Source organism: Heteronotia binoei, chromosome 4, assembly GCF_032191835.1.
Source record: "Heteronotia binoei isolate CCM8104 ecotype False Entrance Well chromosome 4, APGP_CSIRO_Hbin_v1, whole genome shotgun sequence".
NCBI lineage: Eukaryota > Metazoa > Chordata > Lepidosauria > Squamata > Gekkonidae > Heteronotia > Heteronotia binoei.
This window is the reverse complement of record NC_083226.1, coordinates 153,639,830-153,665,831: the sequence shown is the minus strand read 5'-3', so window position 1 is coordinate 153,665,831 and position 26,002 is coordinate 153,639,830. Positions and strand designations below refer to the sequence as shown.

Genomic DNA, 26,002 nt, shown 5'->3' with positions numbered 1-26,002 from the left:
TATTTTTGTAATAATTTTTGTATTTTGGCTATGTTGAACCTTTTAAGCTCAACTTATTGGCATTATGCACTTTTTGATGTAGGAATGTTTTGGTGGTATAAAGATGACAAAAATATATTGAAAAATTACACATTGATATGGTAACTTTATTGTGGCACTATTACAACAAAAGGTTCTTTTGTTTCCCATTCTACAATGAAGACACAGTCAAGGACAAAGAAACCCAGATCTTACATAGGCTTTTCTCATCTTCTAAAACAATTTGATTTATGTGATGTATGGAGGACTTTACACACAAATGATAGAGATTATACTTTCTTTGCTCCTCGATATCAGACTCACATGCACATCAACTGCATTCTTGCTTCAAATTCTTTAATCAATAAAATCCCTCAGGGATCTATAGGTTTATCCAGATGGTCATGCCCTAGAACAGGGGCGGCCAAACTACGGCTCGGGAACCACATGTGGCCCTTTCACATATAGTGGGTGGCTCTCGAGCAGTGTTCCCTCTAAGCTGAGTTAGTGTGAGCTAGCTCACAGATTTTTGGCCTCTGGCTCAAACATTTTTGTCTTAGCTCAAGAAAAATAGCCCCAGAGGAAACTAATTTATGCAGTAGCTCACAACTTTAGTTCTAGTAGCTCACAACTTTAATGCCAGCAGCTCACAAAGTAGAATTTTTGCTCACAAAACTCCAGGGCTTAGAGGGAACATTGCTCTTGAGGCCCCCACTACCCAGTTGGCTGACTTGGAAGAGGCATTTCTTTATTTAAATCACTTCAACGAGCCAGCTGGTGGTTTGGAGAATCCATGTAAAGTTGCTTTCTTTCCACCTCTCCCTCCCTCTAATACCTTCCTTCCCTCCTTATGGCTCTCAAACATCTGACATTCATATTTTGTGGCTCTCAAACATCTGACATTTATTCTATGTGACTCTTACATTAAGCAAGTTGGGCCGCCCCTGCCCTAAAATATTGTTCTTTGTTTAATTTGGATGATGTCAATAAACAATTTTACTAGACTCTTAATAAAACTTTATTGTCAATTGAGAGTATTAACACTAAAATTTGAAAAGAAATCTAGGGATATTTTCAAAATAATTCTAATCATGGAGTAGCTGCAAATGTGGTCTAGGATGGCTGCAAAGTGGTACTTCAGGGGAAATTTATTTCTTTATCCTCCACCTATAACAATTAAAGACAAAAGAACAATTGAAAAATGATTTTATTAAATGGATCAAATATTTAGAGGAAACACACAAATGGAAATGTTATGCTAAAATATATAAACAACTAGAAAGGAAGGAACTGGACTCTTTAGAGGTCTCCCAAATTTAAAAGAACCTTCTTTTCCTGAAACAAAAGTTTTGGCACAGATCTCCCAAATTGCTCAATATAATGGCTTGGAGAGCAAGCAAATAAATGACCTCCAGACACATAATTTGCCTTAGAGATGCTAAGGGTAAACTTCATTATACCATAGCAAATATCATCAGGAGTCTTAGTGAATTTTACAGCAGATGGTAAAGTTCAGCTAATATTACATCTGCACAAATTTTGGGATTTTTTAAACTTCATAAAGTCTCTCCAAATATTCTTTCTGAAAAACCATAAAGAATTTCTTGATAAACCAATAACATATTCAGAAATGCCTGATATTATCCATTCTCTGAAAAATAACAAGTCTCCTGGCAGGGATGGAATCCTTGTAGAATTGTATAAGAAATTTGGTGATTTATTAGTTGGCCCCCAGACTGGGATTTTTAATGATATTCCGATAAACAGACAGATACCTGATACTTGGAATTTTGCCAGAATTGTGGTTTTACGAAAAAAGGAAAATGATTTCACTAATCTCAACGCTTACCATCCTATTTCCCTGCTGAATAAGGATTTTAAAATCTTTCCATCCTTTTTAGCATCTAGAATGAATAAAATAATTGGTGAGTCATGATCAAACAGGTTTATTCCCCATAGAGATTTGGTTGATAATACCTGAAAGACCATTAATCTAATTCAATATAGTGAATCTAATAATATTAAATCTTTGCTACATTTATCATAGATCTGAAAAGGAATTCAACAGTGTTGAAATTTCATATTCAAAAATGTTGATCAAATGAATGAATTTTGGAGATAAATTCAGAACTGCAATTGAATCATGACACTCATTCCCTTAGGTTCATTGTCAGGTAAACAGGGGAATGGTCACAAGATTTTCCTATTTCTAAAGGCACAAGACAAGTTGCCCAGTTACTTTGGCCACTGAGCTATTAGCCCAGGATATCCAAAATAATTATTTAATTCAGGGAATCCCCATGCAGCTTAGGTCATCACTTATACTATGAAATAGCAGGGAACCGAGATCGTAATTTTACTATAAATGATTCTCAATGGGAAAAAATATAGTGAGCCTCTACATATCATTCTAAATCTTTTAAAATACATTTTCTTGCATATAAGATATTGACATGTTGATATACAACCCCTTCCTGGCTTCATCACCTAAACACCTAGATTTCTTTCTGATGCTGGAAGGATTGTGAAGAGTAGGGGATGTTCAGAGATTTTTGGAAGATATCCTTTACCAGATCAAGTTCATTATTGGTTATCCCTAAAAATTGATTTTTTTTAACTGATCTATGGCACAATCCAGAGATTCCTAAAATTAGGTAGGAGTTCATTATGATTTTGCTTATAGTAATTTACTGGAAAAAGTCATCCATACTCTCTGTTAAAGACTGCTATGTTAAGGTGTGGAAAATATTTTGGGTCTTCCTGCTGCCTTCAGCTTTTCCTTGCTTGAGGAAGCAAGGTCAAGCCACAAAAGCTAAATCTTCAAGGAAATGGTTTAATGGAAAATTTCCTGCTAACCTAAAGGGTCCCAAGATGCCCACTTACCTGTCAGCAAATACTGAGCCGTAGCACATTTCTTCTTGCTGCTGTTCACCTTCACATGGTTTTCCTCCATTAAGTGGTGAGGGATTGTTACATACTCGACTTCGATGTCTCTTATGAGAAGCATCACAGGGACTCCATGCAGACCAACAGCTCCAGTTACCATCCACAGCAACTGAAACTGATCCAAAGAATCCATGAACAGGTCAGCATTAACCACACTACTGAGGATAACATAACAAATGTCCAGGCGATGTGTACACTGCAAATTTCAGTTGACAGCCATTTCCTTGCAGAACATGGTTGCAGTGGCTGTATCTGCATTATGCTACATTATTTTCTTGAAATAATTCCTTAGTTGTTTTATGTAAATGTTAAAGGCCCTGACCTGGATAGCCCAGGCTACCCCATTTTGTTCTGATCTTGGAAGCTAGGCAGGATCATTCTATTCAAACAATATGTTCATGTGGCCTAATATGCAAATGAGTTCCTGCTACAAAAAAGCCCTGGAAATATGCATGGCCTCACCACCTGGCATTTTCTGGCCAGCACCACCTCCTGCAGCAGCCATTTTGTGGTTGGCTCCACCTCCTGTAGTGACCATTTTGTGGTTTGGTCCACCTCCTCTGACACCTGTTTTGTGGTTGCACTCATCACAAACTCACAGAATTCCAAAGGTACCCACAGGTTCAGAAAGGTTGGCGGGATGCTCTAGTTTATATTGCTAGGATAACAATACTTGTTTCACTACTACACATACCAGATGTGTGATTAGATGCCCGTATTTCACAGTTATCACCATAGCTTCCAGCCTGGCACATGCAGAGGCATTCAGTCCCAGAAAGCACAGGCCTGCCATTGTTGGGGCAAGGAGCACATTGACATGGATCAAATCTTTCCATGTACTCAATAAAAGCTCTCCTGAGGTTACGATGCTTCATCACTGGCCATGGAAAGTTCTTCGTCAAATCCAAAATGGAGGCCAACTAAAAAGCAAGCACACACAAGAAAAACAAGAGTACAATCATATATAATTCATGGTTGGCCAGTTTTATCCTGAGGCAAGCACAGCATGCAGTGTTCTAAGAATCTGATTTGTTCTTGTATTTTAAAAGTACCTCAACCTCCTCATAGTTTTGAAGACACTTGGGGAAAATCCACAGGCCATTGTTATTAAATTAGATAGTCAGGAGTGCTGATGTCACTGTGATCAGTTGCCTGAAGGCCTTTACCAGTTCTACATACCTGATAACACCAGGTGGGGTCTGGAGTTCAGTCTGAATTAAAACTGATATCCAGGCAGCAGAGATCAGTTGCCCTGGAGAAAACGGCTGCTGTGGAGGATGGACTTTATGGCATTACATCCTACTGAGGTCTTGCCCCTCCCAAAAACCTCCTTCTTCAGGCTCCACGCCCCAAAATCTCCAGGTATTTCCTGACTGGCAATGCTACATGGTGCTCTAGTGGTCATCCTGCATATCTGACACTTTCTTATGCAATCTCCTCAATATTTGATTGCTGAATTTAACTTCTGGGTCAAAATTCAAGATGGCACAATTCAAGGCCTCTGTGAGGATTTTGGGTCAGCAGACCAAGGCAGGCCAAAATTTTGAGGGAGAAAGATACTCGGATTAGGTCAAAACAGCCGATAAGACTTGACACAGTTTTTCCAGAGATTTAATAAACAGTAAGCCATTTCAGTCTTTTTTTAAAATGGCAGTATTTCTCAAATTTAGTAATTTCAATTTTAAAACCACCAAAAACGAAACAGGAATTTGATTTTATTTACGTCATGTAGGCTTTCCCCCCAAAGCAGCGAATGTCAGTCTCCTCCATTTGAACCTCACAATGTAACCCATCCCCCTGCCCCCCAATCTGGGCGGCCTGCCAAAAGGCACATCCGAATCCTGTCAATATACCCCAGAAGCTGTGAGGTAGAGTGTGTGACTGGCCCAACATCACCAAGTAAACTTCTTTGACATAGCTGGGTATCAAATCAGGGGTCTCCCAGATCCTAGCTGTGATGCTATTATCACTAACTAGGATGCCAGCCTCCAGGCAGGACCTGTGCATCCCCAGAATCACATTTTAGACTATAGAGATCTCCTGGAGAAAAGAGATGCTTTGGAGGGTAGACTGTACCCCACTGAGGTCCCTGTTCTCCTCAGGCTCCACCCCCAAGTCTCAGGAATTTCCCAACCTGGATTTGGCAAGTCTGCCCCCCCGTCACTCACCAGAAGCCAGGGGGACCCAGCAACCCTAAACCACACTGGCTCTAAAAAAAAAAAAAAAGATGGACTTTGCTGTTGAAGGTTAGAAAAATCTTTGTCTTGTTTGCCAATCTGCACCCACCAAAAGCTTTAGACCTATAACACAACTAATTAAGTCAGATTCTGCCATTATTCTACATTAAACATATGGCAAATTAGCGTGTTAACTGTATATTATAGCTACAATATTTACAGCCAAGTTAAGAAATACTTTTGCTAGTAAAAACTTGTTTGTTTCTGACTGATAGATAGATGATAGAAAGGGACGGGGTGTTAGGCTCATGAACAGCCATTAGCCATGGTGACTAAAGGCAGCCTCTGCAATCAGAGAAGGCCCATAGCCATCAGGGGGAGCACAGCGGTGGTACCCCCTAAAGAATCTGCAGCACCTCCACTCAATCTTCCCTTTCACTGAAAAGGGAAGATTAAGGAAGACTGGGTGGGGGTGCTGCAGATTTGATGGGGGGTGCCACCCCATGCCCCTCCTGCTGGCTGTAGCACCCCCACCTAATCTTCCTTTTTTGGTAAAAGGGAAGATTGGGTGAGGGTGCTGCAGATTCTATAGGTGGCACCAACCCTGTGCTCTCCCCCCAATGGCTATGGCCCTGACTCAGAGATTGTTAACCTTCTATGTACCAGGGCCAAGAGGCAATATCATGGGAAGGCCATGGCCTCTGTGCCTTGTTTATCTGCCCTCTATGACAACTGCTTGACCACTTTGTAACACAGGATCCTGGACTAGATGAAGCACTAGTCTGATCCAGTGTATCAGTTCTTAGGTTCAACCTGGGTTCAGAAAAAGAAACGTCTTTCATGCACGGAATCACCCATTCATCCCATTTCAGCCTCTCTCTCATCTCTGCACCCTCTCTCCCCTCTGTGAAGCCACTTCCCTACCTCATAGTCAATGACCACTGGATTGTCCTCGATCGATTCCAGCCAATCCACGTACACACTCTGTTCTGGGAAAGATCCTGTATTTTCCCAAGATAGAGCCGTAGCATATTGCACCTTCCCACCTTTGACCCGTGAAAAAGACTTCTTAGAGGACTGCAGAAATGAACCTGTAACAACATCTGGAATTACCATTTTTTCCTCACAAATTTGGCCACAACATGCACAGCCAAGCTCGCAGCATCCATTCCTAGTCATAAGAGAAAATGGAACACACTTTGCAGATCACACCTTGTGCAAGTAAGTGTGTGTGCGAGTAAATGAGGGAGTGAGAGAGATTCCTTTCCTTCTTCCAAGGGTGAGAGCTCCTGAACCCAGGATGATGCAAGGAATTGGGAAGGAGCTGATTTGCATCAGCAGGCGGAAGGGAGAGCCAGATTTCATGATGCTATCACCTTTGTGAAGTTGTTGGGGTGGGGGGAACTGAGGCCATATGAGGGGACAGCATGTGCCCCACTCCTATCTCTTTTTGAGACACCCACCCTCCCTTCATTTATTTCAGAACGGGACCAAGCTGGCCACCCATTTGAGTCTGAGTAGGATTCCCCCTCCCTCCATAGTAGATGGCAGGGATGGAATTCTAGCAGCTCCTTTGCATATTAGGCCACACCCCCCTGATGTAGCCAATCCTCCAAGAGTTTACAAGGCTCTTTTTTGTAAGCTCTTGGAGGATTGGCTTCATCAGGGGTGTGTGGCTTAATATGCAAAGGAGCTGCTAGAAAAAGGAGCTGGTTAGTATTTGGATAGGAGATCACCAAAGAAGTCCAGGGTCACTACACAGAGGCAGGCAATGGCAAACTCCTCTGAAAGTCTCTTGCCTTGAAAACCCCATGAGGGGGTTGCCATAAGTCAGCTGTGACTAGACAGCAAAATAATAATAACAACAACAACAATAGATTAGCACTAGCCTGGGTTGCATTTTTCATCAGCTCTACTCTGAAAACCATAACAGGACATCTACCAGTTTTAGTAATGCCCAGGCACTAGTATTCCACGATGGTGGTAGTAGTGGTCAAGTTGCTTGAATGGTATACACAGGGCTTTTTTTGTAGCAGGAACTCCTTTGCTTATTAGCCATACACCCCTGATGCAGCCAGTCTTTGAGCTTACAGTAGGCCCTGTAAGAAGAGTCTAATACACAAAGGAGTTCCTGCTACAAAAAAAGCCCTAGTATACAGTACAGCTTAGGTGAGTACCTTGGGGCATCATTTGGATGGTGAAGGGTTAACCCTCAGACCAGGCCCTGGGACAGGAAGCCCCTGAGGGATGTCATTATCCTTAACCTATAGACCCTGTATTGGGGGACATGAAGTGGTACATCTCCCTCGAACATTGTGAAGGCTTGGCGAGGAGGAGCCCGAGCCGTACATATGCGAGAGGAGCCAGGGGGGCCTTGCCCATAAATTCAGTGATGCATGGACCAGAGGAGGCCTGACTCTTCTGCATTCCACCAATGTTCCCAGACTGTGTCTAGGTTTGCAACTGGGTTTTGGCCCACTCCTTTGATCAATGAGCCAGTTTGGGTGTGGAGAGTCAGTTTGGTGTAGTGGTTAAGTGTGCAGACTCTTATCAAGGAGAACTGGGTTTGATTCCGCACTCCTCCACTTGCTGCTGCTTGGGTTAGCCACAGCTTGAAAGGGCAGCTGCTGTGAGAGCCCTCTCAGCCCCACCCGCCTCACAGGGTATCTGTTGAGGAAGAAGATATAGAGATTGTAAGCCGCTCTGAGTCTCTGATTCAGAGAGAAGGGCAGGGTGTAAATCTGTAATCTTCTTCAATGTAAACAAACAAAACAACTAGGTCCTTTTTATTATCCAACAGAAAGTGCCAACTATCCTTATTCTGTGTCTGAATGAAAATTTCCTTCACCTCTGTTTTCCTAAACTGCTGTTTAACCAAGAGGCAAGAACATACATCTCGTCCATACTTTCCAGACAGCAGATTCAGGAGATTTGAATTGAAGGGGAAAGCATGGAAAGAATGGAAGGAAAAATCTCCCCATGGCTCCTGTTTACCAACACATGGCTCCTGTTTACCATAATGGATCTTCCAGTTCACTCTGGTAACTGGCATAGAACATAAGAACATAAGAGAAGCCATGTTGGATCAGGCCAACGGCCCATCCAGTCCAACACTCTGTGTCACACAGTGGCAAAAAATTTTATATATACACACACACTGTGGCTAATAGCCACTGATGGACCTGTGCTCCATATTTTTATCTAAACCCCTCTTGAAGGTGGCTATACTTGTGGCTGCCACCACCTCCTGTGGCAGTGAATTCCACATGTTAATCACCCTTTGGGTGAAGAAATACTTCCTTTTATCCATTTTAACCTGTCTGCTCAGCAATTTCATTGAATGCCCACGAGTTCTTGTATTGTGAGAAAGGGAGAAAAGTACTTCTTTCTCTACTTTCTCCATCCCATGCATTATCTTGTAAACCTCTATCATGTCACCCCGCAGTCGACGTTTCTCCAAGCTAAAGAGTCCCAAGCGTTTCAACATTTCTTCATAGGGAAAGTGCCCCAGCCCTTTAATCATTCTAGTTGCCCTTCTCTGTACTTTCTCCAATGCTATAATATCCTTTTTGAGGTGCGGCGACCAGAACTGCACACAGTACTCCAAATGAGACCGCACCATCAATTTATACAGGGGCATTATGATACTGGCTGATTTGTTTTCAATCAGCATCCAGAGAATTTCACCTCTCCTGTTTTTCCAGCCCTCAAGACTTGCTGAAATTTGAGAAGCCAGAGGCAATGTTACCACAGGGATGGTCTTCCATTCTAAGGACATCTCATTTCCCTCTTCCCAGTGACTGGCTGAAAATAAATTATATTAAGCAAAACAGGTAAGATTATGCAAATGCACTTGAATATTGCTGTTCTTGGCACAGCACCTAGATGACTCTGGGAAAGAATTTAATGTTGGGATTTGTTTAGCATATAATACATCATGCCCTTTGGAGAGGCATTTGACAGTACTACCCGACCGGCTGGAAATAGACAGGATGCTGAGGCAGGCTGACCACTGGTTGGATTCAGCATTGCAATCATTGCAGTCTGATGTTCACCATGGCAAACTCCTGGTCTGTTATGCAAGCTAGCTAGAAATACACTGCCTTTCATACTCACCTTTATGTCTCTCTGTCACGCTACCGTTGGTGCATTTTGCAGGCTCTTTACTGGTGAAAAAGAAAAATGTTGTTACTTCCGTCAAAACGCAGTCACTTGCTTCTTCCCCTGTTAAACCTAGAGGAAACAAAAGCCATTTCTGATATACTCAAACATTCACAAAACATTATTTACAGTTTCTATGTCTCCCACTGCAAACTGCCCGCCCCATCAGTTAAGTCATGCCAGTTTTACAGACAAAAGAAAGAGGCCAAAGGAGAACTTCTCACCTAGAAAATGTCCCATGAGTTTGGCCACAGACAGAGAAGAAAAGATTTTCTGGTCTGCTGATGGATACCTTAAGATCTGGTTCTTGGCCATCCCCAGTCATGCAGTGTAGACTGAATTCTAACCACTTGTACTGGCCACAGGCAATTTTGTGCAGAACAAAGCTTACCAAGGTTCAGTTCAGCTGTGGCACAAAACAAGTGTTGTGTAGGCATCATCAGCTCAAGAAGAGGCAGACACATCAGCAGAGTGGCCAATTCTGCCATGCTGCATAGGGATGCCAGCCTCCAGGTGGGGTCTACAGATCCCCTGGAATTACAGCTCGTCTCCAGATGACCAAGAAAATGGATGCCCAAAAGAAGTACCTCGATGGTGCCCCAGTGAAGGGAAGGCATTTAAATGTGATGGCCAGAACTCCCTTCAGAGTTCAACGGTGCTTGTCACAACCTTGTTCCTGGCTCCACCCCCAAAGTCCCCAGATATTTCCTGAGTCGGACCTGGCAACCCTGTAAGTCATAGAAACAGTGTGGTAGCAAGTTGTCTGGTTGCCGCCTGGCCTAGATGCGGCACCCCTATACCCCCAAAACAAACCTAGAAAGGCTCTCCCCCTTCCCCTGTCTGTCACTGACAGAAAATTGAGCACCAGCAATACTGTTGTAAAAGGTAAAGGTAGTCCCCTGTGCAAGCACCAGTCGTTTTCGACTCTGGGGTGACGCTGCTTTCACAACGTTTTCACGGCAGACTTTTTACGGAGTGGTTTGCCATTGCCTTGTTGTCACGCAATAATAGCCAGATGCCATTGGTTTATTAAATTGACAGGCATTGTTCTATTATTATTGTGGGGCTTACCATCCCCCTCAGTGTTTTGTTCTGTTTTTTTTAATTTCAGATTTTTCTGCAAACCTGGGGCTTTTCTAAAGTTTACAGAAAGATATATCTGTTTTGTCTGTCCATGGCCCCCATCTCAAGATTTACGTATCCACAGATGGGGATACCTGAATTAAATATATTGAGAGCCAGCGAGGTGTAATGGTTAAGAACCGTGGAGAACTGGGTTTGATTCCCCACTCCTCCTCCTCCACATGAAGCCTGCTGGGTGACCTTGGGCCAGTCACAGTCCTCTCAAAAGGGTAGTCTGTTGTGGGGAAAGGAAGAGAAAGCGATTGTAAGCTGCTTCTTGAGATTCCTTAGGGTAGAGAAATGTAGGGCATAAAAAACAATTCTTCTTTGCCTTCTTCATAGTGAGTAAGGAAATCCAAGACTCCATTTAAACAAGGAGGACAGAGTGTTTAATTTCATGGTGTGTTCTAATCTACCACTTCCACACTGTATAAACAGCCAATGGGAACTGAAGGATAGTCCAAAGCCTCTTTTACAAACTGCTTCCTTCCTCATTGTAGTTATTAGAGTTCCTGGGGAAAAACTAATTAAAATGTGAACATGCCCTTTAAAATGTTCTTTTCTTTTCCATTGTAAACATTGCAGTTGTTCAAGGTCAAACCAGATGTGCACTGCCAGTTCCATGTTCAGAGCACTCAGGGATTATTAAAAAGTTAATTCTCAGGGGCACGGGGTCTCATTTCATACTGCGACCACAGTGTGCAGGCAGAAGGGAGGGAAAACTCCTGCATGCAACAGTCCCAATCTGAATCCAGGCTTCTGTACACTTGATAGCATTGCCAGGTCCAATTCAAGAAATATCTGGGGACTTTGGAGGTGGAGCCAGGAGATATTAGGGGTGGAGCCAGGAGCAAGTTTGTGGCAAGCATAACTGAACACCAAAGGGAGTTCTGGCCATCACATTTAAAGGGACCGCACACCTTTTAAATGGCTTCCCTCCGTTGGAAATAATGAAAGATAGGGGCACCTTCTTTTGGGGCTCATAGAATTGGGCCCCCAGTCCAAACTTTTTGAAACTTGGAGGATGTTTTGAGGATAGGCACTGGATGCTATGCTGTACATTTGGTGCTTCTACCTCAAAAACACAACTCCCCTAGAGCCCCAGATACCCATGGATCAACTCTCCATTATACCCTATGGGAACCGGTCTCCACAGAGTATAATGGAGTGCCCAGCAGACAGTTCCCACCACCATGCTTTCTGATGCCCCTGAAGCGGGGGGAGGGCCTCCAAACTGGTGGATCCCCTGCCCCGAACTGGGGATTGAACAACCTAGAGCACCACAGCAAAGGTTAGATTTTGAGTCCAGTGCACCCAACTGGGGATTGGCAACCCTAACACTTGAGAATTAAAAAAAAATCCTTAGGGTAGAATCTTTGGGAACAGTTGGGGAGCTCCAAGTACAGAATTCCCTGTGCACATCTAGTTCTGGCCCTCCAGCTTCACTGCTTTGTATTCAGCTCCTGCCTTTTCCATGAGATATACAGCCTTTTCTTCCTTAAAAATCTGTTTAAACTTTTGCAGAAATGTTTCCCTTGTACCAGTTAGGGTTGCCAGGGGTGGAGTCTGGGGAGAGGCCTTGGCAGGGTATAATGCATTAGAGCCCACCCTGCAAAGCAGCCATTTTCTTGGTCATCTGGAGATCAATTGTAAGAGCAGGAGATCTCCAGGTGCCACCTAGAGGCTGGCAATCCTAGTTCCAGTCTGTTTTATTATCTCACTAAACAGCTTTCTGGAAACTTTAAAAAAAACCACTTTCACTGCACATACTAAAATCGTGGACAGTATTCCCATCCATCCCCCATGGAGCCATTCAGCAAACTAGCCAATAGTAAAATAACTACAGAGGATTTTTTTCCCTCTCACCAATGGCTCTGTACCTGAATTTTTCTGTTCTTCAGTACTGAATTGATAGAGGAGGTCAAATGTGCCTCCCATTGACCCTGAACTGTAGTAATGAGTCCCAAAGTCTTCAAATATCTGGCTGTAGAGGGCATAGTTGTACTCCAGAGGCAGGCTGTTGAGGGCCTTTAAAAACACGCTAGAGACCCGTAAATCTGATGTCTTCACTGTGAAGTTTGACACCACAACCTTCTTGTGGATCCTAATAAAGTTGGAATTCTGAAAGAGAAGAATGGAAAAAGGGCCATAAGCATCTTTATCCTACCCTTCCTCCAGGAAGCTATATCAGCTAACATAGTTCTCCTCCCTGATCTCTGTGAAAAAAGCTAGGTTGATTGTGTACAGCTCCAGGGTTACTTAGTAAGTTTTCATGGCTGGTTTAGGGATTTGAAGTCAGGTCTTCCAGATCCTACTCTGACACTCTTAACACCTACACTATGCTGGGACTCAAGAGTGTCTTCTCAACTGGTTAGAGGATGGTGAGTTTTTATAACCCAATGCTGCAGGAATATTCACAAGCACAGGACTTTTTGGGTAGAAAAAGCCCAACAGGAACTCATTTGCATATTAGGTCACACACCCCTTACATCACCATTGTTTCACACAGGGCTTTTTTTGTAGGAAAAGCCCAGCAGGAACTTATTTGCATATCAGACCACATCCCTGACACCAAGCCAGCGGGAACTGTGTTCCTGTGCGTTCCTGCTCAAAAAAAGCCCGGCACAAGAACATAGCTGTCCTGTGGTCACTTAATTTTTTGTTGTTGTTCAGTCTCACAGTCAAGTCTGACTCTTTGCGACCCCATGGACAAAGTCACTCAAGGCCCTCCTGTCTTCCACCATCCTCCGAATTCTGCTCAAATTCATGTTGGTTATATTAGTAATGCTGTCCAGCCATCTCATCTTTTGCCATCCCCTTCTTCTTTTTTCTTCTGTCTTTCCCAGCATCAGGATCTTCTCCAGTGAGTGCTCCCTTCTCATTTGGTGGCCAAAGTATTTGAGCTTAAGCATCTGACGTTCCAGGGAACAGTCAGGGTTGATTTCCCTTAGGACTGACTGATTGAATCTTCTTGCAGTCCAATGGACTCTCAAGAGTCTTCTCCAGCACCATAACTCAAAAGCATCTATTCTTCTGTGCTCGGCCTTCCTTATGGTCCAATTCTCACAGCCATACATTACCATTGGTAATACCATAGCTTTGACTATATGGACTTGGCAGGGTGATGCCTCTACTTTTTATTATACTGCCTAGGGTTTGCCATAGCTGTCCTCCCAAGGAGCAAACGTCTTTTAATTTCATGGCTACAGTCACCATCTACAGTGATCTTGAATCCCAGGAATGTGAAGTCTGTCACTACTTCCATGTCTTCCCCTTCTATTTGCAAAGGAGTGATATTGGCTGGATGCCATGATCTTAGTTTTTTTGATGTTGTGTTTCAAGCCTACTTTTGTGCTCTCCTCTTTCACCCTTATTTACATACCATTTATTGACTTGCATCTGGGAAGGTATAAACTGGGCTTCTTTAAAGAACGATTTGAAACTTCTGTCTGACCACACAAGACAGAACAAACACTGCATGATAAGAACAAAAGAATTCTATTCCTACAGCTGACCAAAGTTGTATCTAATGCACAACACTTTCTTCAACAATGGCCAGCCAGATGTTTGGGAAGACCACCAGTAACACAACACGTTCCTTGTCTTCACTCAGAGGTATACTGCCACTGAATCTGGAAGCTTCACTTAGCCAATATCAGTTAACAGACCTATCCACCATGAATTTTTGAAATCCCATTTTAAAGCCCCAAATAAGCTATATTTATTCATTTAAAATATTCATATCCACCATTCTGGTTGGCCCCGTGCGAGTAACAACAAACTGAAATGATAAAAACAAAGAAAGTTTCAAAAAACACCCCTTATAACCCAGATCTAAATGACAACAGCCCACCAATGTTCCAGGATTACAGATTTAAGAATTCATCAGCCCAATAATGATCAGCAGAAAGTCTTTGGGAAGAGTCAAGGCTACAAAGAAAGGGACCCTTCAGGGGTGTCAAACTCATGAGAGCTGAATCTGACATAAATGAGACCTTGTCGGGCCAGGCCATGTCTAGCCAGGCCGTGTGTGTATTTATTTAAGAGCAGGTAGCAGACATATAAACTTTCTAAAAGACACAGACAAACACAAAGCTTTTTTTTAAAACTTGAAATAAAGCATGCTTAAAATATTAGCACTTGGTCTTAAAGGTGCTTTCTTTGTATCTCTCCCATGGGATCCAGAGAACTGGGCAAAGGAAGCTCTGGCTCTTTCCTTCTTTCCCAAGGGAACAAAGAGGGGGAGGATCCTCAGCCAATAGAAGGAAGAGAGGCTTTGCTCTGTAGCTCCTGTGTGATTGAACAAGCCTGGCAAAGCATGCCATAACAGGGAGCAGCCATCAAGAAAGCCCTTCTTCTAACCAACCTACTGGAATAGTTGAAGAAGATTAATGTGCTTACCACATATTGTAGTAATGAATTGTATCCAAAGCTCGAGCTTTTCCTCTTTGCTGGTTTGGAGTTCCTTTCAATTGTAAATTACACTTATTCTGGCCAGAATTACAAATTCTATTTACTTTCTGTAAACAACAGCCTCCCCCTCCCTCAATGTCTCTTACTAAAATCTTTTCCTACTTAAAATTCTTGGCCATTGTTCCTGCTTTGACACAGAAAATAAATTTTGTGCACAAGAAAGAAGCTTATCTCTATAATGCACGCACCAGAAACAATTATGCAAACATTTTTTTTTAGTTGAGAAGAGGAACTTAACCTTTTTTTAAAAAGAAAGAAAAAAAAAGAAAAACGAATTCCGTCACATATTTTGCTTAAAAAAATGATATAGGAATATCCAGCCTTCCACATCTTAAGCTATTATGAACTAATTTAGGATTTAGATATGCACCTTAAATGGGAAACAATGCTGCATTCTGATTTTTTTTTAAAACCCTATAATGTAGAATATGTTTTCCTAAATCTACCTTAACTACTTAATGGCTGCCAGATTTACCTGCAACACAGGCAAGATAGCCATCAGCAATATCTGCCCAGGATTTGGTTTTTAGAGAAGAAAAAGACTACAGATTTATACCCTGCTCTTCTCTCTGAATCAGAGACTCAGAACAGCTTACAATCTCCTATATCTTCTCCCTCCACAACAGACACCCTGTGAAGTGGGTGGAGCTGAGAGGGCTCTCACAGCAGCTGCCCTTTCAAGGACAGCTCTGTGAGAGCTATGGTTGACCCAAAGCCATTCCAGCAGGTGTAAGTGGAGGAGTGGGGAATCAAACCCAGTTCTCCTAGATAAAAGTCTGTACCCTGAACCACTACACCAAACTGGCTCTCAAGGAAGATCTTGGGGAGGGGGCATGGCTCAGGGGCACAGCATCTGCTCTGCATGCTGAAGGTCATATGCAAAAACAGAGCTTTTTTTGTAGAAAAAGCCCAGCAGGAACTTATTTGCATATTAGGCCACACCCCTGATGCCAAGCCAGCCGGAACGGCATTCCTGTGCATTCCTGCTCAAAAAAAGTCCTGTGCAAAAATGACTGCTACATTCACAGTTCCTGTTGCTCCATTCCTATATCCAGCACCAGAGCTCTAACACCAAACCCCCTGCTGAAAAACACGGTGGGTCCTTCATAGAGACCCACAGATGTTTTATTTATTATTGTTGGTGTCAAGTCTCAGCTGATTTATATCATGACTCCATAGGGTTTTCAAAGCAAAAGATGTTCAGAGGTGGTTTATCATTACCTACCTCTGCATCACCACCCTAGACTTCCTTGATGGTCTCCTAGTGCTAGGGGTTGCCAACCTCAAGGCAGTGGCTGAAGTAGGGTTGCCAATCCCCAGGTGGAGGCAGGGGATCCCCTGGTTTGGAGGCCCTCCCCCCACTTCAGGGTCATGAGAAAGCAGGGAGAGGGGAATGTCTTCTGGGCACTCCATTATTCCCTATGGAGACCAATTCCCACAGAGTATAATGGAAAATTATTCCATAGGTATTTGGGGCTCTGGGGAAGGGGTTTTTTTTTTTTGGTAGAGGCACACCATCTTAAAATACCCTCCAAGTTTCAAAAAGATTGGACCAGGGGGTCCAATTCTATGAGCCCCAAAAGAAGGTGCCCAGCAGACATTTCCAATTGAGGGAAGACACTGAAAAGGTGTGCAGTTGCTTTAAATGTAATAGTCAGAATTCCCTTTGGAGTTCAATTACGCTTGTCACAACCTTGCTCCTGGCTCCATCCCTTATGTCTCTTGGCTCCAGCCCCAAAGTCTCCAGATATTTCTTGAATTGGACCTGGCAACTCCAGGCTGAAGATCTGGGATTATAATTGATCTCCCTCTCCCCTCCTCAGACTCCACAACCAAAATCTCCAGCTATTTCCCAACCTGGAACTGACAACCTTATCTCCCATCCAAATACTAACCAAAACCTACTTTTGATTTACTGATATTCATCACAGAAATCTCATGGTCAATGCTTTGAGTTTAAGATCCAGAGGAAAATATGAAATGGCTGGGCATTGCAAGCTTTTGTACAAAAGCTGCTTTCTGTGCTGGTCAGCCATTGGAGAAAATAGAGGCTTTTGATTGGCCCAGGCTAGCCCAGTGTCATCAGATCTTAAAAGCTGAGAAGGATTGGCCCTGGTTAGTTACTTGGATGGGAAGTCCAGGGTTGCTGCCACTCAGAGGCAGGCAATGGCAAACAACCTCTGAAAGTCTCTTGCCTTGAAAACTCTGCAGTGTTTCTGTAGTTGGCCAAGGCTTCACAGCACTTTCTACCACCAGTGTATACGGTTGCCAAGTCCAATTAAAGAAATATCTGGGGACTTTGGGAGTGGAGCCAGGAGACATTGCGGTGGAGCCAGGAGCAAGAGTGTGACAAGCATAACTGAACTCCAAAGGGAGTTCTGTCCATCACATTTAAAGGGACCGCACACCTTTTAAATGTCTTCCTTCCACTGGAAATAATGAAGGAAAGGGGCACCTTCTTTTGGGGCTCATAGAATTGGACCTCCTGGTCCAATAATTTTGAAACTTGGAGGGTATTTTGAGGAGAGGCACTGGATGCTATGCTGAAAATTTGATGCCTCTATCTCAAAATACAGCCTTCCCCCTGAGCCCCCGATATCCACGGATCAATTCTCCAATATACCCTATGGGAATTGGTCTTCATTGGTTTCCATAGGGAATAATGCAGTGCCCAGCAGACATTCCCCCTCCCCACTTTCTGATGACCCTGAAGTGAGGGGAGGGCCTCCAAACCGGGGGATCCCCTGCTCCCACCTTGGGATTGCAAGCAAAAAAACACTGTAATATTTTATTTATTTATTTGCTTGCAACCTCTCCGTGATTCTTGCTTCTATTTCTACCCACCTGGGTAGAAGTATGTATAATATCAGGTGGGAAAGTCTGAAGCAGCAGAACAAATATTGAGTCCAGTGGCACCTTTAAGACCAAGAAAGAAGAACTGTGCATGCACACAAAAGCTTATACGGCCTGTGGGTTGGATCAGGCCCTTGGAGGGCTCCTGTTAGGCACACGAGCAACTCACTGTCATCTGCTTCCTTCTTCCTCTCTTGCTTCCTTCTGCATCATAGCTTGCTTTGCCAGGCTTGCTCAGTCATGCTACAGAGCAACGCCTCTATTTTCTCCATTGGCTGACCAGCACAGGAAGCAACTTATTTACAAAAGCTTGCAATGCCCAGCCATTTCATATTTTCCTCTGGGTCTTAGGCTCAAAGCATTGACCATGAGATCTCTATAACGAATATCAGTAAACCAAAAGTAGGTTTTGCAACTTACAGATACACACCTGAACAACACCTGATCAGCTGACTCAAGATTGGTACAGCACAGACATTGTCTCCAGATTTTGATGCAACAATTCAGAGCAAGAGGTATCAGTTATCAGAGACTGTTAAATAAAATATTGCAATAGTGCTAATGTTTTAAACATGTTTTATTTAAAGATTTTTTAAAAAAACATTGTGTTTGTCTGTGTCCTATATGAAGTGTATATCTCTGTTACCTGGCATTAAATTTTATGACACATATGACCCAGCCAGACAGGGTCTCATTTATGTGAGATCCGGAGTTCTTATATGGTATAAGCCAGGAGTTTGACACCCCTGGCTTATACCATATATATCATCAACTTTCCCAGCAACATCAGTAAACAAGGAGGACCACTCTTATATAGGAGGTACTTCTAAAGACCTCAGATTTATTTCAACAGGAGTTTTTTAAAAGGAAATTGCTGAACCTTATATGAAAAACAATGTATTTGATGCCTCCCAAGCCAATAGAATGGCTCCCTTTCAAATTCTCAGTTAATCTTATTTGACAGATTGTAGGACTCAGATACCATTTTCTGCTTTTGTACAATACAGATAATTTGGCACAGAGAAGGGTGGGCTGTTTTAGTTGGCTGGAGAATAAAAATTGAGCCATTTCAAGATCTGTCATTCTAGCCTGAAGTCAGGTGTTGCAGATGGGTAAAGCTGCCAACCTCCAGGTGGTGGCTGGTGATCTCCCAGAATTACATTGGATCTCTACGTCACAGAGAGCAGATCACCTGGAGAAAATGGCTGCTTTGGAAAGTGGGCGCAGAAACGGAAGCCTGCCCCGGATTAAGGTGAGTGTGGAATCAGCCCAAGTCTACCTTTTCATAGAAAGCTTTGACGGCATCCTTAAAGGAGGATGACAATACAAAGTCTTCTTTTTTCTTTTCCCAGAACCGAATTGTGATCCCAGAAGAGAAGGATGTAGAGGAAGAGTTCTCTTGAGAGGAATTGGAGTGCAGGTCAACCAACTTGCTGTGGAAAGCAGATTCTACCTCATCCTCCTTATGTTTTACCTAGAAGGAAGCAAAATACAAAACCCCTTTTGAATGGCAAACTATATCTCATTAAGGGAAGAACTACGACTTGAAAAAGACTATTTATTCTCAGTTAAGCACACACCTTATTTTTTTTTCCTGCCTTGACCAGAAAAGACAAGATTAGCATTTTATTTCTTTTACATTGCTATAAATTCTGCTAGATTTAAGCCCACCTTGCAAAATCACATCATTTCAACTTTGGGAAATAATGCTTTCTCACATATGTCTGGATATTATTTCTATCTGAATGCACATTCTCTCCCATTTTGCTGTTTCTTGTGTCTTGCATGTACCAGCTTTGCATTTGAAAGCTGTCAGGAAGCCAAAACCACTTGTCAAAAATGAGACAACTAACCTGTTCCTGAGAGCGCTGAAGAAGTACTGTGCTGAAGGACAAAATACTAAAGGCAGCAAAGGTCTCAGATGCTATTGGATTGGCCCTACTTAGTATTTGGATGGTTAGTGTTTGTATGGGAGGGATCATCTTAAATACATGCAGATCTGCCTTGCACAACTAGAAAGGTAAAAAAGATAGTCCCCTGTGCAAGCACCAGTCATTTCCAACTCTGGGGCGACGTCGCATCATGACGTTTTCACAACAGACTTTCTTACGGGGTGGTCTGCCATTGCCTTCCCCAGTCATCTACACTACTACACAACTAAAGGAAGGAGTTATTTTATTGGAAGGACTGGAAGAAGAGGGAAATGTTAAAATACTGGGATTCCCTCCTTTTGTGAACAACAATATTATGATGGAGGAGAGGACAGAGTAGGAGACTGGCAAGAGGGCAGCATTGCTAGAAGCAGGGCTTTTAAAAGCAGGAATGCACCAGAGCGCAGTTCCAGCTGGCTTGGTGTCAGGGGGTGTGGCCTAACATGCAAATGAGTTCCTGCTCAGCTCTTTCTTTTTTAAAAAAAAGCCCTGGCTAGGAGGGAAATGATTAAAAGTCACAGGGCAAACATGCAGCAACTCAAGTCAGAGATTCTTCACAATGGTGCCTTTTACAGACTATGACCGATTTCACACTCACCCTACATTGCTCTGACGTTCGTCTTCTCAGTGCGGCATCCTTCTGATTTCCCACTATTTGCCCCGGGGCTGCAGTGTTTCAGTGCAGCGTTTAAGCGCAGCAAACAGAAACTGGTTTTTAGCGGTTTCTGTTTACTGCGCTTAAAATGCTGATCTTTGTTGCAGCCCTGGGGCAGATAGTGGGAAATCGGAAGGACACCCCGCTGAGAAGATGAACGTGAGAGTGGCGTAGGGTAAGAGGGAAATCCATCTATGTCTACTTATCATAAATACACCCTTGCAATCATGACAACTAGAAGTTTGCTTTGTTTAAAAAAATGCTTAGAGGTTTCTATATCAGCAGGCAGATCCTACCAGTGCCTGTGCAAAACGGCAAGCAAGCAGAAAATGACCAATACTCCTGTGATAAACCTAGATACATTATCACCCACCTTAAAAAGCCATTACTGTTGCAAGGCCTGCCTATTTGCCAAGAGCCTCTGATGTAGTATGTCCAGGAGGCATTGGAGGGGGAGATTCAGGGTCTATTGGTTTTAATCGGTCACATTTTTCCTGTTGTTTTGCAAGCTGCCTTGAGCACAAAAGGAATGGTGGAGGTTTTAAAGGATTACAAATATAAGTGGTTTAATTAACAAATAAACACCGATGCTTTTGTATTCAAAATTTGGAGGGTAATATCTGCTGGCTTTTACCTGAAAGCTGACAGCCTCCAGGTTTGCAGGGACACGGAACATTTTATTCTTATCTTTGCTTCTGACCAGTCTGCATTTGCCTCCATTGAATGAATTGTCAAGGACTTCTCCTCGGCTCTCTCCTGCAAGGAGATTAAATCTAGAGAAAGAAAAACACTTCAGGGAGTCCAGCAGTCACACACAACATGAGCTCCGCAGTCAGTCAAGGGCCACTTCCACAATACGGGTTTTTTTACCTGCGAGCTGAATTTCTATCTGATGCTTTGACTTCGTGGCACTCATTTTACAGCAGGGCTTTGTACTTTGCAGTTTTACCTTTTCATCCAGGATCGTACCCACCAGTGTTCCCTCTACGCTGAGTTACTGCGAGCTAGCTCACGTTTTTTTAGTCTCTGGCTCACACGTTTTTGTCTTAGCTCAGGAAGGATGGCCCCAGAGCAAACTAATTTATGTGGTAGCTCACAGCTTTAATACCAGTAGCTCATGAAGTAAAATTGTTGCTCACAAGACTCCACAGCTTACAGGGAGCATTGGTACTCATTCCATACATTCTGCATTCACTTCTGAAGGGGGCTATCCTGTCCCCCATTATGCACCTTGCAGAGCTCAATTTTTCCCTCACACATGTGCAATGATGTTACAGTGTCATCCCATTGTCCCCAAAAGGCTACTGCTGCCTCTCGGTCCCTGGTGTGCAAAGAGAGAGCTTCCCTCTGAGCATCGTTGGTGCAGGTTCCTGGCTGTGGGGCCAGAGATCTAGCAAAGGGCTCTGAGAGGTGAGGAAAGAAGAGACAAGCAGGCAGATGGAGCCTCCACCCTACTGTTGTTGCCAGCATGTGGACATGTGAGTGTGTGTGGCCATTTCCACAACACAAAATGTGTGACCATGAACAAAAACAGAACTCATCCACAATAAAACACAAATGAAATTATGAGTGGAAAGCAAAGCAAAGGAGAAGAGTCTGGCCACAGGAGAGCCCTGCCCACAGGGGGGTCGTTTGGCATCCCACCTGCAGCTGCTACAGTGGCTAGCTCTGAGCTGGGAAATATATCTGGGGATTTTTTTTGGGAGGGGGGGAGATGAAGCCTAGGGAAGGTGGAGTTTGGAAAGGGAAGGGACCTCAGTAGGGCATAATGCCATAGAGCCCACCCTCCAAAGCAGCCGTTTTCTCCCAGGGAAGCTGATCTTGATTATCTGGAGAGCAGTTGCAACAGGCCCATAGCTAGGAGGGGGCCTGTGGGGGCACAGCCCCCCTGACTTCTGGGCGATGCCCCCTGACTCTGGGGCCCCAACCAGCCCCCGGGCCTCTGCCATGGCTTCGGGGGCTGCTGCTGCCCCTGCAATTGATTTCTGCGGTGGAGAGGCTGCTTGTGGGGCAGCGGGCAGAAGCAGTCCCAGCCTCCTGCTGGAGTTAAAGGGCCCACTGATCAGCTGTTTTGCGGGCCCTTTAACTGGCACCGGGGAGCTGGGGGCTGCTTCTAAGGCTGGCCCGCATTCTATTTTAGCAGCGGGGAAGGGAGGGCAGCAGAAGCAGCTGCAGTCCCTGTGTGACAGTTAAAGGGCCTGCCGATCAGCTGATTCCCGGGTCCTTAAGCTCCTGCAGGAGGTCCAGACAGCTTCTGAGGCACCATGGAGTCATCAAACAAATTAAGTGTAGACTGCAGCTTTACTGCAGAACAAGTCAAAGTGAAATCAACTGCAACTTTCAAGTAAACTTCCTGGGCGATAGTTTTATACACAAAAGCCCCTGGGACACTGCCTGATTTACTTCTGAGTAAACATGCTGAGGATTTCAGGGAAGGACTTTTTGCAACTTCCCTCCTCAGGCATGTTCTGGTCTTTAGTGAAGATCCTCCCCTCCCGCTTTCTGTAGCACCAAGGCTTCTCTGTCGCTTCCCCTTTCAAAGTCTTCTGGTCTCTTGTGCCTCTGCATTCCTGCACTCTTTTTTGCGTGAGTTGCCTGCCCTCCAGGGCCCTTATCTTTGTTTTCTAATACCAGTTCATCACCTGCTTGTCTGTTGTGTTGCTTCTCCTTTTTATTTTCTTTGGAGGAAGATGGGGCATGCAAACCCGATCTTATGTATTTATAATTCAAATATGTGTTTATTGTAGCAAAATTAAACTGGAGGCCAGTAGCCCTTTAAAAATTAGAACATACTATTTTTTGTAAGTAAAGAAATTGTTTTATGGAGTTACTGAATTCCTATTTAAATTAGTTGCAGTAATAGTCTATTTTGGCTATGGTTAGTTGCTGTGCAGTTTTCTGGGAAAAATTCACACAGTGATACTACTGTTGTTGGAAAACTTCAGCTGCTGAAAAGAATTTCCAATTACTCAACAATGCAAAGGAAATAATGCTATGGTGTGATTCTTGTTTCATTTTTTAGGAGAGTGCTGAAAGTATTATGGATGCAAGATATTTTTAAATGGCATAAATAAAATATTTTTGAGCAACTCCTTTAGCTAGGTTTTGGTTATGTTAAATTTAGTGAAATATTGTGTCTTATTAAATTGGGAAGGTATACATCATGTATTTGTTCTCCATTAATGATTTTAATTGGAAATAAATTTCATTAAAAAACAAATGGGACTTTGGTATATCTAAATAGTTTTGCAAATAAAGTCTTGGTTTCTGCAGTACTTAAATGGTCAGGAAAGGAGGTTTGAGAGCTTTAATATACATAGTGAAATATAAAAATGTCATTTAGAGATGTAATATGGCATCATTGTTTGTCAGTAACATACAGAAACAGGAACTCTGACTTTTACTACTCTTATTAACATTGTGCCATGCTTTCCCCCCCTGTGCCATGCCTTTCACTTCTTGGGGAGGGCCCCATTGACTCCTGCCCCCTCCCCAGAGTGAGAAAAAAAGGCTTCACTCCATGGATTCCCCCACACTCTTTTCTTTTCTTCCTCCCTCCCCCCCTCCTCTGGGTAGTGAGGGAAGGGCGTAGCAGTGAATTCCCTGCTTTGTGCAGGGGGTTGGACTAGATGACACTTGAGATCCCTTCTATCCCTGTTTCTGTGGGTTCTTATCAGCGGGTAAAGTTCATTGATGTCAGCAAGGATTATTTCCAAGGAACCATGTCGTTGGGGCTGGCTGCAGTCCAAATCACAGCATGGTTGGACTTGATGATCCTGGAGGTCCCTCCCAACTCTATGATTCCATAGTCCTTAGGAAAGGAGCAGCTTTGGGATAATTTTGAAAATGCTGAGTTCATGTCCCGGGAACAGTACAGAGACACTGATATATCATATTGCGTACACACTTTTTGGTAGGTGGGTGAGTGAGAGAGAATATGCAGTAAATGCATACATGCATACCATTTTGTGGGATGAAAAAGTCATCCATGATGATGATACAGGGAGCATTGCCATGCCATTCTAAATTAGAGTGTTTTAAGGCTCAGTGCTGTGCAATGGCACAAGCACTTGGGAGACCAGCACTAACAATATTTTCAAACGTGTGCTGAGAATATGGTGGCAACACTGAAGCCAACAAGACGTATTACTTGTTCTCACAATTATTTTAAAAAATAGCAATTTCAAGTTGGTTTCTTTCTTTCTTTTGGTGCGTGTGTATATACCTGGAAGTTATGGTGACTTCATCTGTTTTTGAAAATTGATTATTTGTTTTGGGGGGGTGGGCACCAGAAATTAGCTCTGCCTAGGGTGGCAGATAGTCTAGGGCTGGCCCTGCTTCTGCCCCTGGCCTGGAAACAATTTGGTGGGAGGGAGGGTGGTGGCTAGAGAAAGAGGCGGAGGGAGTGAGGTATTAGAGGGAAGGTCGTATGGGGCACTGGGCAGGGCATCAGTGCCCCCTGAAAAATGTAAATGCCCCCTGACCTTCCAAATCCTGGCTGTGGCCCTGAGTTGCAATAGCAGAAGTTCTCCAGGTGCCACCTAGAGGTTGGCAAGCCTAGCAGTAGCCTATGCCCCCCTCTTCTCTGTTCCTTGACCCTATGCTGCTTTTTTTTAGATGGGCCTGTAAATGACATAAATATCTTGCACCTAAACAGAGGCAAGGAAGAACGAGTTACCCAAGGCCCATTAATTGTACACCAGGAACGATCTCGTGCGCTATGTTGCACACAGGCTGGATACGCTCACAGCCCCATTCGTCGGAATTGTCCTCACAGTCGTTTTCTCCATTGCATTCTAAGCCTCGAGCGATGCAGCGACCTGTTGCAAGGAAACACTGGTGCATCAGAAAGGTTATTTTTTTCCCAGCCACAGGAGATACACACCTTGCAAAACTTTTACCAAGAAAGTTTTTATTTCCTTCAGCATTTCATCATTTTGTAGGAGGAGGAATTGTTCTTAACGTCTAGTCCTCCTTCAGAACGGGCCTTCATTTCAAAGTGCTCTTCAAGTTTTGCAGACCTCAAACACTCTGAAGCTGCAACCATATCACATTGGTGTCAAGTTTAGCCTGGAGAGGAGGCAGCTGAGAGGTGATATGATTGCCATCTTCATGTATTTGAAGGGCTGTCATATAGTGGATGGTGCAGAATTGCTTTCTGTTGCCCCAGTAGGTAGGACCAGAACCAATAGGTTGAAATTAAATCAGAAGAGTTTCCGGTTCAACATTAGGAAGAACTTCCTGACAGTTAGAGAGGTTCCTCAGTGGAACAGGCTTCCTCAGGAGGTAGTGGGCTCTCCTTCCTTGGAGGTTTTTAAACAGGGGCTAGATGGCCATCTGACAGCAATGCTGATCCTGTGAACTTAGGGAGAAGCACTTGTGAATTTCTTGCATTGTGCAGGGGGGTTGGACTAGATATCCCTGGGAGGTCCCTTCCAACTCTATAATTCTAAGTGGCAGGAAGCTGGTGGACCAAAGACATGATCCCACCAGTGTCAAGGATAGGGTCATGTACTGCAGACCACAAATGCTGGGAACAGTGGTGTAGTGTATCAGTAAATAATATGCGACCGGGCGCAGGGGCAACTGGGCTGTCCCAGAAGCCCCGGCGCAGGGCGCGAATCTCCCCGCCTATCAACAGCTGTGGCGGGAAGTTCAACGGGTCA

The 26,002-nt window shown here is 43.7% G+C and overlaps 1 protein-coding gene across 1 annotated transcript in view; it reads right to left on the bottom strand.

Moving 5' to 3' along the window:
• Positions 1 to 2,897: 2,897 nt before the first annotated feature.
• Positions 2,898 to 26,002, bottom strand: part of C6 (complement C6) — a 33,739-nt gene continuing 10,634 nt past the window's right edge. The window contains exons 4-11 of the mRNA XM_060236447.1: positions 25,015 to 25,156; positions 20,971 to 21,109; positions 19,030 to 19,224; positions 12,305 to 12,545; positions 9,258 to 9,374; positions 6,066 to 6,232; positions 3,659 to 3,884; positions 2,898 to 3,073 (exon numbers count right to left, since the gene is read on the bottom strand). Of these exons, the coding sequence (XP_060092430.1) occupies positions 2,898 to 3,073; positions 3,659 to 3,884; positions 6,066 to 6,232; positions 9,258 to 9,374; positions 12,305 to 12,545; positions 19,030 to 19,224; positions 20,971 to 21,109; positions 25,015 to 25,156 (1,403 nt within the window). The remainder of the gene's footprint in view (positions 3,074 to 3,658; positions 3,885 to 6,065; positions 6,233 to 9,257; positions 9,375 to 12,304; positions 12,546 to 19,029; positions 19,225 to 20,970; positions 21,110 to 25,014; positions 25,157 to 26,002) is intronic.